Source organism: Rutilus rutilus (genome assembly GCF_951802725.1).
Source record: "Rutilus rutilus genome assembly, chromosome: 4".
Classification (NCBI taxonomy): Eukaryota; Metazoa; Chordata; class Actinopteri; order Cypriniformes; family Leuciscidae; genus Rutilus; species Rutilus rutilus.
In genome coordinates, this window is record NC_140212.1 from 20,093,097 (window position 1) to 20,107,149 (window position 14,053).

At 37.2% G+C, this 14,053-nt stretch overlaps 1 protein-coding gene across 1 annotated transcript in view; it reads left to right on the forward strand.

Moving 5' to 3' along the window:
- slc2a13a (solute carrier family 2 member 13a) overlaps positions 1-14,053 on the forward strand; it is a 75,930-nt gene that overhangs the window by 54,804 nt on the left and 7,073 nt on the right. The window contains exons 5-6 of the mRNA XM_084406420.1: positions 10,193-10,356; positions 11,114-11,234. Coding sequence (XP_084262546.1) covers positions 10,193-10,356; positions 11,114-11,234 — 285 coding nt within the window. The remainder of the gene's footprint in view (positions 1-10,192; positions 10,357-11,113; positions 11,235-14,053) is intronic.

Sequence of the window (14,053 nt, forward strand, 5' to 3'; positions counted from 1 at the left end):
AAAAGACAACCTATTTGTTTCTTGCCATGATATATTGTGAACCTCATTAATGGGTTTATTTACCTAAAAATTAATCATGAAATTCTGTCATAATTTACTCAACCCATAAAACTAAAAACATAAAATCCTCTATTTTTGTCCAGTCATTTTTGTTGCTATTAAATGGCCATTCAACCAAAACTGTACACCTTTAAATAGTACATTGAGATATTGTAATAGTAATCCATATGAATCAAACTGTTTAATCCAGGTTTTATAATGAGACACATGATGAACAGATTTAATTTATGCTTTTATTCATTAATAAACATGTAATATAGTAACACTTTATAAGTCAGAACATCAGAACCCCACAACCAATGAAACGAACACTATTGTCATAACACCAATATCATAGATTGGTGATGGACTGTTTGGAAACCATCACCAAGAAACCTCCCAAAACACCCTATAAACTACGTGCAAACATGCTAAAAGCCTCTAGATTTGTTTTTACTATTATTTTGTGTTTTATATCTCTTATATGTGACCCTGGATCACAAAACCAGTCGCATGTCGCATGGGTATATTTGTGGCAATAGCCAACAATACATTGTATGGGTCAAAATTATCGATTTTTCTTTTATGCCAAAAATCATTAGGCTAATAAGTAAAGATCATGTTCCATGAAGATATTTTGTAAATTTCCTACCGTAAATATATAAAACATTTATTTTTGTGAGTGAATGCAGCACAATCGTCGAACATAAATGGACAACTTTAAAGACAATTTTCTCAATGTTTCGATTTTTTTGCACCCTCAGATTCCAGATTTCCGAATAGTTGTATCTCAGCCAAATATTGTCCTATCCTAACAAACCATACATCAATGGAACGCTTATTTATTCAGCTTTCGGATTATGTATACATCTCAATTTAAAAAAATGACCCATGTGACTGGTTTTGTGATCCATGGTCACAACATATCTCTTATGTTCATTTATTGTGTGTTTCCTCTATACTGTCTGTTAAACATTATATGATGTTTATGGCTTATAAATGATAACTAATGATACTAGTAAATGCGTAACATATCATACATTCTGGGGTTCAGGATTGACAAATACTTGTATTTACTCACAGATGTGACAAATTGTTCTGTTTATACGACAGCTTATGAACGATTATCTGTATGAACGAATAACACTTTTGATTGAGTGTTTTAGCACTCAAGATCATACTCGCTCACAAGTCTGTCACAAACTCGAGTCCAAGACCACATTTTCATATTTTCTTGACTCGTATTCCACCCTTATCTGGCCTCAGTCTTGATTCTATCTCAACTTACTCAGGACTCTTATTTGAATGAGCTGGTCTCATCTTTAACACTAGGGTAGAGCACAGAATTTGGGGTCCACCCAAACAACAAAACTGATGGGAGCAACTTGGTTTGCCGTTCACATGGGTCTACCTTTGTGGGCATGAGCCCTGAATATTTAATGTGTCAGTTTAGTTATAGAACACAGTTGTTGCTCTGAAAAATGGCTGACAGCAGCTTTCTGGTGATGTGTGATTAAACCCACTGCGTAATTAATCACACACACACACACACACACACACACATAGGCTAGTCATCGTGACATTCTGTGAAATCACAGCCCAGTGTTGGTGTTGTTGAGGTTTCAGTCATTATAATGCTGCCTCTAAGGCCTTAGTGTGTACACGAAAGACAAATGGCTGTTGAACTCTCACTTTTCTCTCGGTGGAGTGTGGCAGCAGTAAGACCTTTGAAAAAGCCTCATAACTTAAATGTCAGTGTGTGGTGTGTGTACCTTCGCCTAGAGTGAAAGAGGCAGTCTGCTGGCCAGCGGGAGTCTCTTACGAGAGAACATAGTGTATTTGAGAGTGTCTGCTATCTGGTATCTGTGTACACTTCTATATTTCTGGTTTAACACAACTAATACCTTATATAAAAATAAAATAAAATAGGCTTTTATTCACATGTTAACAGTGATTAAACTATTCCTTTAAGTAATATACTGTAGTGACAATTAAACTAATCCCATCATAAACGCCAATGTGGTTTTATTTTGTGCCAAAACAGTCAAATTCCAGTTTTGATTGCCATTCTTTCAGCCTTTCTGTGAACCTTAGAGCTAAATTCACTTTTTTTTTCTTTTTTTCTACTGTATATTTAAGACATACACTCACCTAAAGGATTATTAGGAACACCTGTTCAATTTCTCATTAATGCAATTATCTAATCAACCAATCACATTGCAGTTGCTTCAATGCATTTAGGGGTGTGGTCCTGGGCAAGACAATCTCCTGAACTCCAAACTGAATGTCAGAATGGGAAAGAAAGGTGATTTAAGCAATTTTGAGCGTGGCATGGTTGTTGGTGCCAGACGGGCCGGTCTGAGTATTTCACAATCTGCTCAGTTACTGGGATTTTCACGCACAACCATTTCTAGGGTTTAAAAAGAATGGTGTGAAAAGGGAAAAACATCCAGTATGCGGCAGTCCTGTGGGCGAAAATGCCTTGTTGATGCTAGAGGTCAGAGGAGAATGGGCCGACTGATTCAAGCTGATAGAAGAGCAACTTTGACTGAAATAACCACTCGTTACAACCGAGGTATGCAGCAAAGCATTTGTGAAGCCACAACACGCACAACCTTGAGGCGGATGGGCTACAACAGCAGAAGACCCCACCGGGTGCCACTCATCTCCACTACAAATAGGAAAAAGAGGCTACAATTTGCACGAGCTCACCAAAATTGGACAGTTGAAGACTGGAAAAATGTTGCCTGGTCTGATGAGTCTCGATTTCTGTTGAGACATTCAGATGGTAGAGTCAGAATTTGGTGTAAACAGAATGAGAATATCGATCCATCATGCCTTGTTACCACTGTGCAGGCTGGTGGTGGTGGTGTAATGGTGTGGGGGATGTTTTCTTGGCACACTTTAGGCCCCTTAGTGCCAATTGGGCATCGTTTAAATGCCACGGCCTACCTGAGCATTGTTTCTGACCATGTCCATCCCTTTATGACCACCATGTACCCATCCTCTGATGGCTACTTCCAGCAGGATAATGCACCATGTCACAAAGCTTGAATCATTTCAAATTGGTTTCTTGAACATGACAGTGAGTTCACTGTACTAAAATGGCCCCCACAGTCACCAGATCTCAACCCAATAGAGCATCTTTGGGATGTGGTGGAACGGGAGCTTCGTGCCCTGGATGTGCATCCCACAAATCTCCATCAACTGCAAGATGCTATCCTATCAATATGGGCCAACATTTCTAAAGAATGCTTTCAGCACCTTGTTGAATCAATGCCACGTAGAATTAAGGCAGTTCTGAAGGCGAAAGGGGGTCAAACACAGTATTAGTATGGTGTTCCTAATAATCCTTTAGGTGAGTGTATATATGGCTAACATCTTTGTTCAACATTTACTTATAGGTTTGCTGTTCATACAACATTTACTTTATGTTTGCAGAACAGTTTGTACTGGCCCCTCCTTCAATGACTGCTTCTTTTTGTAAGTTTGTAATAACAAAACAAAGTTTACGATTTACAAAACAATCACACCAAGCTGCTCCAATTAGGACTGGGTCAGGGGTGCGTATCCTGTACAACAATGTAAGTCGCTTTACGATGGATCGTTAAAGAAATCAACTAGCTAGTCACGACTGTTTCCCGAAACCATACTGTCGCAAATTTGGCGTTCAACCACGTTGGTTAATAATGTCACTGCAATTAGTGAATTAATGTAAAAATAAGTTTATTAATCAAGAATCAAACATGGATGGTTTTTGATTCACTCATAGGAGTCACTTTTAGAGTATTTTAGTATGGCGTTTCATCCGCATCTGTGCTCAAATGTATTCATCCGTCTGACATCAATGTTGCAGCTTAGTTTCAGATCCTCAAAAGAGAGGAAGTGAATAAAGATTTTCTCAAAAGATCAAAAACTTGTGACTCTTTTAGACATTTTTTTAGCCCTTTCAAATGAGATCCAGTCTAGACGTTGACCACACCAGTCTTTATCTCGTCCAAACACTCAGCAATTACCTCTTCTATCAACATCAGAACCCTCCCCCCATCCCTGGCACACCATCTGACATCTCTGTTGATTCCCTGACTCACGTCGAGTAGTCAGGGGTGAATTTGCCATGCAGGGTTATGTCCGAGAGCTCTTCAAACAGTTGCTATTTTCAGACAAGAATCCATCTTACACCTTGGCATGAGTCCATGGCTTTTGCCATTTCCTACTCAATGCCTATCTTTGAGTTCATTTGTGCGCCGAGGCGTTCGCAGGGAAGTTAGCGGTACTATAGATAAAAGAAAACCGTGACTTCGTTAGCGCTTTCATAATTCTAAAGGTCAGTCTGTCTTGTTTTTCTATTTTTCAGCTTCACTGAGAATCTTTTAACTATCGTCATTAAGGACCCAGCTTACATAAGCTATAAAAGCCAAGAAACAGCTTTCTATTTTGGTTGAACCAGAGTGCTTCTAATTCAGCTGGTCGTGATGAACTGATGTTGTTGAAATTATCATACATATTTTGTGATAGATCAATGTTTGTATGGCAGCTTTATGCTTTTCATAAATATTTTCAGATTTGTGGAAATGCTAAATAGGGATTTCTTCACTTTTAGGTTTGTCCACAGTGTTGCCAGGTTTGCGGTTTTCCCACGGAATCGGGCTACTTTTACACTGTTGCCGCGGGTAGTTTTTCTAGACTTGTTTCTAGTTTTTCGTATTGAACACCCTCACCCCACCTGGAACGTGATTGGGATAGTTTTGGCAGTGATTGGGATAGTTTTCATTTGCATTTGGGCCGGTTTTGTTGTGCAGACCTGGCAACCCTGTTTGTACATTTAAAAGCTCTAGTGGCAAGACATCCGTCTGCCTCCCTGTATCCTCTCAACCATCAATCATTTCCAGGAAGCAGTAAGTCAATGCACCTGAATGGATGCTCACTGTGACCAGCTAGTATAGTATGTTTTTCTCTATTTATATTGTCAAGAATAATGATCTGGAAAAATAATAATAAAAAAACTATAAAGTTAGACATTACTCAATTAGGGATTTGATATTTTTAACAAATATTTAACAGATATTTTAAACAATTATAAAAAAAAAATCAATTTATTATTTGATTAAATTTTTTTTTTTTTTTACAGAATTCATCAAATCTACTGTTACTTACTAATGTTTTTTAGAACTAGTAGGCTACATACAATAATATAATTATGTATACATAGTTTTGATCAAAATAAATACATTTGCTTGGAGGAATTAACAAAATTACAATCTGAATAGCTTTATTTTTTTGAGGGCAATATTCAATACTGTTTTACTTCTATATACTAAAAAGCCTGGTTTATTTCCTGAGAATGTATGGATATGGAATTTAGCCTTAAATAAATATATACAAATATGTGTGAGTTTTGTCTTTCTGTCTTGCATAGAGACCCAACAGCACATTTCCACTGTCAAAAAATAAATAAAAAATATTATATATATTTGTGTAAAAATAAATATTTATAACCCTAGGAGTATTTTCACACATCTTCATTTCACATAAATTTGTTTTATTTAAAAGCATAAACTGAAAAAAAAAAAGAAAAAAAAAAATCAATCAGAAATTGCTAGTAAATTTAACAATTTCAAAGAAATGGCAAGGAACACTGAATAAACACGATATTTTTAAGTTGAAAGGCTGAAATAGTATTTTCTTGTAAAAAGTAGTAATCTTTGTTTTATTCACAACTTCGAAAAATCATTTTACCCAGTCTGCACATGCATGCTATCTAGAGTCCTTCTCTTGCATTTTTCAATTTTAACATAATTTAAGGGCTTAAGATAGTGTTAGCGCTTGAAGACCAGTAGATGTGCAGTGTAGGTCATTTAAACAAACCTACAGAGGTCGCTGACCCACTGCTAGAAGCATTGATTTCTGAAAAAAAAACAACCTTGCCATGTCCAGGGAATAAGACATCTGGCCCTGCGTGAAAACTCATCAGTAACTTAGGAGCCATTCTTCTCATTTTCTGACCTTTGACACTACTATTACCACAAACAATACCTCATCTCTCTGTCTTTCGACTACAGTGATGTACCTTCTTTTATGAGGGCTTTTTATCCAGCTTATTTGTGGCCAATAGAAGAGACAATTAGGGAATGAGTTTTTTCCCCCAAAAAAGACCCTTGCTGAGGGCAACCAAAGGTTCACATTTTAATCAACCCAATGGAATAGAGCCAGGAAGCTTTTAAGGATCAAGACAGAGCACTTTAAACACACACACAGACACACATACACACACAAGGGAATACTGTGAACAGAGAACTAGGCGAAGGTGATAAATCTCCTATGAGAGGCCTGAGTCTGCAGGCAAAGAAGATGCGTGTGTGAAATACGTCTAAAAGCTCAAAGGTATAGTCCAGTTTTCACCAAAGTAGGAATTAATTCCTGTTAAATCTGGAGAAGCTGCCAAAATGACCTTTTTTAATGAGTGGTTGGTTAAATGCTCAACGTCTCACAGCTGAGACCCTTTGACGTCATGGTTTGAAGAGCTGCATTAATGGAAATAATTAGAGCGATGTAATTCCACACAATCTGGTGGATGGTGAAGGTCCGTGCACAGGTGTTTACTGGTCAGACAGAATTAACAAGCATTACAATTAAAATGTAATACTAACCAGTATCCAAGTGGGCATCAATAAAGCAAGAAGGAAATAAGCATTAGTATAAGGTTAAATAGATTGTGTCAGTCATATTTTACATAAAAAAAAAAATAAAAAAATAAAAAAAAAAGTTAAAGCCTATTTTGGATTCAAAAGAAGAAAAGAATCCTAAAAGTAACAGGAAACCATTGCGACTACTGTGGTCTCATTGCTGAATCTGAGCACAGACTCAGGCTGTCCTGGAACTGCCTAATTTAACAATGTTTCTACTCTTTAAAACTGACACAGTAGACCAAACAATAGATACCCCAAATGTGTGCTTTCACAGCAGCTCTTCTTATCAGCACTCTCGGAGCAGAGTATACTTTCTCCGTGGGTAGACTGAAAGCATTGTTTCTTTTCTCTTTTTTTCATCATACAATCTCTGTATCTTGTTAAATTTTTCACAGGATATTCAGATTTCCATTGAGGTTTCTTGTACTGCAAAACCACAGGATTTCATTTAAATGAATCAACTGTATTCAATATATTCGGTTCTGTTATACACTTAGCATGCATTTTTGCTCAAATTGTATAGCAATAAGGTGTCCAGATTTCTGAAATAAACCCTGGGACAATACATCACGATTTTTTTTTTCAGTTTTGTAATTTTCCAGCACTGGTATCCGAAGTATATATATATTTTCCATTTATTTTTCCCATAGGGATTTTTAAATGGTGTTTTTTCAAGCGTTATAAGGCATAATATACCAAGCCAAAATAAATCGGGTAAAAATTCGAAGGCAGCTATTTTAACTAAATCTATTTCAGTTGGGAAATACCGAAACCCAAAATAAATAACATATAAATCAGCATATAAAAAAAGTCCAATAAATGTTGTTTCTTACACTCCGATAGCGAGTCTCAGGTGAACCGGAGCTTCTAACTGCCGTGATTTGGATTCAGTCGCGACAAAACAGTAATACTATCTATCAGGATGTGCTTTCAATGCTATACTGAGGTTAATGTTAGGGTGTAGGTTGAGGTTAGAGGGTATTTAAGCGCTGTGTTGCCACACTGATACAATGACTTTACCAATTGGCAATTGGCCCTTTTATTTAGAATGTGGCACGAGCCACTATATTTCACACTGCAGTTTCTCCGATTCATATTACAGTTTTTCTCGATTGCTTAAACACATTTCTTGAAACTATGCCTCATATTCTCAAAACAGTAAACACAAATCCATAACGTCTCACCCAATTCCCCAAACATCCTATTTTCAGGTCAAAATGAAGCTCTACACTCAAAACCATTCACTCTTGCTGAAAAACCCAACTTTGCCCTCACACTGGACACACAAGCCCTCATAATCACACACACTACAACATAGTCTAACACACTGGTGCAATAAATTCAAAACAACATTTCCAAAACTGGTAAGTTATGTTACTTGTGGTTCCCCGCCTCACAAACCTTTTCACATGATGAACACCAAAGACACAACCAATGGATACACTGGGCACATTTTTATTCAATCATGTACTACACAGTACAACACACACACACACACACACACACACACACACAAAAAATTATATATTTTTTTACTCTCTCCTCTAATTTTTTTTTACAGTATTTACTTACTTACAGTAAGATGTGTGTGACCATCATATGACAGTAAAAGAGCACACACAAAACCTTATTCTATGTGGAATTGTATTGGAATGGTAAAGAGTGTTAGTAGGTGACAGGAGGGCCTCGATCCACTCAAGGAGACAATATGATGAACACGTCTAAGAATGTTCCACGTATGGTTGAAATACCATCATTTGCCTAGAAAGATAACATTCTGGGAGTCAAGACTATAAGGGATGAAGGATGGCCAACCTTCACTGTTACTCTGCAGCCACTCTGTGTGACTGTACGACTGCTGGCCTTTTCTTGCAAGAAAATACACCTCATCAAAGACTATTGGAAATGTTTGTCTTTTATTCAGTGATAGAATTCTGTTTGCCACCACACACCTCCCTGAAGGTTCTCAAGGCGACAGTAAAGCGACTCAAATTTGGCCTTACTCGTAGCCCAGCCTCCCTCATAGTCATACCATTGACAAAGACATGGGCAACTAGAGTGGCTTGAATTTCATCTGAGACTGCTTGTCTTCTTGTCCTTCGTCGTCGTCCTCCTCCTTATCCCTCCTCAATCTCTTCCTTCATGTCTTTCTGGATCCATTGTTCCAAAACTCAATAAACTGATTTGGGCCCTTTTATATATCTATTGAAGGATCTGATTGATGTGTGTTAAATTTTGACTCTTAGTGTTTCCACCTGCGTAATTGTGTGCTAACTGAGCTGAAGCTGTGCTGACTTGAGTGAACAATATTGAGTGCTAGTGCTTTATACATGACAACATGGTCTAGGCAATGAGAAATGAAGGGATTTGTGTGTAGAGTTTTGCAGTGACAGTTCAACAAATTTGACTCATGTGTCAAAACAGGGAATAGTGTTTATAGTTTAGTGAAATGGGTGTGCTTTTTGATAAATGACATTATGGTTTTGAAATTTTAGTTCAAAAGCCTGGTTATAGTGTTTAAGCAATCGAGAAAAACTGTAATAGTAGTACGTCTTTGGTAAAATTACGTCTTTGACACCATTCACTTTGTACTGTATAAATTGCATGGAGCGGCGTGATAATTCTGCAAAACTACTTGTTTAGTGTTTCACAGAAGAAAGAAAGTCATACAAGTTTGGAATGACATGAGGGTGAAACTGAATAGGTGAAAGAATTTTCATTTTTGGATTAGCTGATTGTGTAATTTGGCATTCAAGACTAAGGCTGCATATAATAATGCAAATCCCTTGTGAATGCATGTGAGAGAGAAAGAGAACAGGAAGATGGCATTTTACTTTGGGTTAATAAATGTTTTCCTGCTTCAATCCTTTGAGTCGAGAAAAACACGAGTTTCGCTCTCTGGCTTAACCTCACATTCATTATGCAGCGTTCAAGTGCTGATGTTCCAGGCGAGTGTATGTCTGTGTTTTTGAGTACATGCTTAATTACTGTACAGAATGACTAAATATTCTAGGTTTTTAATCGTAAAGGAGGATTTAAAACACATTCATGCATAACAGTTGATTTAAGTAACAGTAACCGCTAAACATTTATTTTGTCCCCTGCTCAATTGATGAAAGAGATATTTGAAGGATTTAAAGTCCTCAAAATCATAATGAGAGGCAATTAGTTGCAAGTATGCTTGAAAAAAAGGAGACTGTTTTACCTGAAAAAGATGAGATGACATCAGCCAGAAAGAGGTGGATGAGTTGATTGCAAGGCCACGATCTCATTGGCTGATGCAACATGGGTGAAGTGGAACTGATTGGCTGGCTCAGTCAGAGAGGAAGCAGTAACTAAAGTGTCTGGCTATATGTTCAAAATTGCATATACTGTTACTATTTCTGAAGAATAATACCCACAATGCAATGTGACTGTACTCAGAAATTCATATATATTATGTTCCCTTTGCGTCCTATCTGTAGGTACTACAGTGCCACCATTCTGCAGATGTCAGGAGTACGTGATGACAAGTTAGCCATTTGGCTAGTGACTGTAACAGCGTTCACAAATTTCCTATTTACTCTGCTGGGCGTTTGGTTGGTTGAAAGGGTGGGCAGACGCAGACTTACGTTGGGAAGCATCTTCGGTAAGAAGCAAAATATACTGTATATTCCAGTGTATTCCACACTTATTGTGGATTTTGATATTTAACATTACTGCCTTTTATATAGAGGTACAATTCAACAGTTTGTGGTCAGCAAGAGTTTTTCTTACTGTCACAAACTTGTGACCGGTTATGTATTTGTATTTAAAATGTATTTTATTCAATTTAATGACTTTCTAGCAACATTTAATTCATGAAACAGTAAGAAAACGTAATGGTATATGCCAACGCTATCTCACGACCAATTTGTACGACTTGTCTTATAACCACAGTGATGGGTAGGTTTAGGGGCGGGGTCAGGGGTAGGTCATTCATACGAATTCATACGAATTGGGCAACTCGTAAAATATGTACGATTTAGCAAAAATCTTACGAATTCGTACGAGTGAGGCCGTATGAATTCGTACGAATTAGCCACCTCGTAAAATATGTACGAATTGCTGTGCAATCATATGCAAACATATTAACCAACTAGTTTGGCCAACAGATATTGTAATTAAAATGTATTAAATGAAAACATATATATATATAAAAAATGTGTTTAATTGTACTCTGGACTTTCAAAGATGTAATTACAAAGATATAGTCGCTGTGACAACTTCCCTGTAAGAAAACTTGCCCGTGTTTCACCGACATTTTGCCATATAAAATGCTATTTTGAACATTTTGAGAAAGAAAAAAAAGCCAAAATATATATTTATATATGAAAATGTATTTTTGATTCAATCTTTGTGTACAGGTACGGTTTTGAGTCTTTGTGTCCTGTCTGTTGGCTTCCTCCTGTCAGCCCAACATTCCCCTCCTGTTACACTACATCTGACAGACCCCACGACACCCAACTCCAGCTGCATAACACATCTGTGAGTATGATTTAATGGGCATGGTTATCTTATAGAGCTTCTAGCTAGAGGCAATATGAATAATTCATAAGCACACTATATAGGATATAGTATAATCAGTTCCAATATAGTGACAGCTGTCTTGTTACTTGGTGTCTTGTCATTTAGCATTCCTAAATGTGCAAGACTTCCTTGGTCAGCCAATTGATGAAGCTTCTTGATCAGCATTGTTTTTCTGCAGAAGTTGGTTGACCAAGGAAGTTACAAAGATAATTCACTCAAAAGCTAAAATTCTGTTCTGTGTAACTTTGAAGAGTGACATGAAGGCGATTACATGATGACAGAAATGTCATTTTTGGCAATTAACACATTTGTTGGTGGGTATAACTTGAATGGAGAAAGAACAGAGATGGATTATACCTTTCGTGGGTCCTAGTTTAGCAATCACTGCTATATAGTGATCTGGAGAATTCATACTGGAATAAAGTGAATATAAATCAATATCAAGCCTCTATGGGATATGCATGAAAATGAGTTGCACAAGGACAGCTCAGAGATAATAGGAACACTGTACAATTGGAACAGTGGAACTGTGGGACCTTATGAATACCATCAGTATCCACATCATTGTCTCATCACCATCTGCCGGTACCATTGACCCCAGGTGGATTGCATTGGCAATGCCATCTTTGCTGCAGAATTTCACCCTTCGCAGGGAGTTTGACTGACAGGCAATCTGACCAATCATAATCCGTCACCCGCCGAATCCACCATTTTTGTCCGACAAAGCAGTCAGGAGAGTTAGTAGATTAACGTTGGAGGATTTGAACTTGAAAAACGGTGTGTACTGACGTCTTTCCGTGGTTAAAACAACGTTCATTTATGTTTATTTGATGCTATAAATTAACTAGAAGGAAGAGATGATCGGTTCACGAGCAGCTTTAACTGAGGCGCTACAGCGATCTGTCAGACACATTAAAGAGCCACAAAACGGTATTTATTGTTTAAATTTCGTTAAAAAATTACCAAATTTGAAAGCTGAGACTTTGTTTCATTTCAAAAGTAACCTGGTCTGTCCTGTCTGTCAGCACGTTGTCAGTGTCCTCTCTGCCCCGTGATGTATGTTTCACTGCGTGAGAACATGGTGGGGCGTGAGAGCGGCGTGGCTTGTCGGACATAGCAACAGAAACTAATGGGGGTGGGTCTTTGCGAACGGTAAATTGAGACTCATCTTCCAATTCTTAGTATTACCTTCACGGTCCTCATCAAACCTCAAACCAAAAGTTGTAAAGCAGGGCTTTACCCACCCAGACAGCTCATACATACCAATATTCTCATCCAATTTCCTGTTCCCTTGAGGTCACACAACATGAATTTAATTTGGTTGCCAAGTTTTTATCAGTAAAGCAGTTTGTAAAAATATAATTTATTTTATAAGAAATAATATAATATTATACCAAACTACTGAAGGTTGTCATTTCAAGAATTTCATCCTTTTAAGAGGTATTTTTTCTCCATAAAAAAAAAATAAAATAAAAATAAAAAGTGCATCATAGAAGAGGTATATTCATGTCATTGTATGTTTAAGTTGTATTTTTTAATAAATTAATAGATCCAGACTAAAACAAAAAGTGTTCACCCACCATCAATTTATAAAGGACACAATCAAGTCTCAGTCTACATTTTTGTCTCGTTTTATTGTTCCACTCAGAAATATGTCACATTCCCAAAGTAAAATGTCTTTTTTACTGTATAGTTTTCTTTCTAAAGTGTATGTCGAGTCCAGTGGCGATCAATTGCTATACTTATGTCTCTATCAGCATTCTTATTGTGAAATTATACCATTTCTAATGGGTTTCTCTTGCTTTATTCAACAAACAGCTCTTCAGCTTTCAACCTGAGTGAAAATCAATTTCATGTTTGGCTCTCAAAGTGTGTACTTTGTGGTAATAACTGAATGTGTTAGGAGGTCCAGGCTGCTCGCTGTTCCTTAATGTCACAGTAATAGAGAGTCTGAAGTGTGTGTAACCTCATAACAGTGACCCCCCCTGTAGTCTGAGAGAGCGTGGCCTCTCTCTCCATCCTAATTTACTCTTACACCATTCATAGTTCACCATACGCACACCACCAAAACAAAGCATGTTTATTTTCTGCTAATGGATGCGCAATGACTGCGCTATCATCACAGCAGCAAACCCAATTTGAGCATAGACTTTGACATGACGCAAATAATCCGTAATGGATTACAGTATTTAATGGACACACTGTAACTGCAATGCAATATCCATTAACCAAAACACCTGGAGCTAATTACTTAATAAGTGTTGATATGTAAATGTGGTGGTCATATGTTAATGAGATCGTGGTTGTGATATTATAATCATGAATATGTCTTAGTGAGCCATTTATGCAGCTTAAAATCAGAAAACGGAAATTGTGAAACTTTATTGTGGCGTATTTTAGAGTGAAACGGCTTACGAAACAAGGGAACAATGTGTGACTTGATTTAATCCTTCGGTTGTTAACAATATTGCTGTTTTTACTGTATTTCTGATCAATAAATGCAGCTTTGTTGAGCGTAAGAGACTTTTTTAAAGCTGTTAAAATATCTTACTGATCTCAAACTTTTGAGCAGTAGTGTGTGTATACACTTTTTGATTTTACTTCTGCAATGTTATTTGACATACACTCACCTAAAGGATTATTAGGAACACCTGTTCAATTTCTCATTAATGCAATTATCTAATCAACCAATCACATGGCAGTTGCTTCATTTAGGGGTGTGGTCCTGGTCAAGACAATCTCCTGAACTCCAAACTGAATGTCAGAATGGGAAAGAA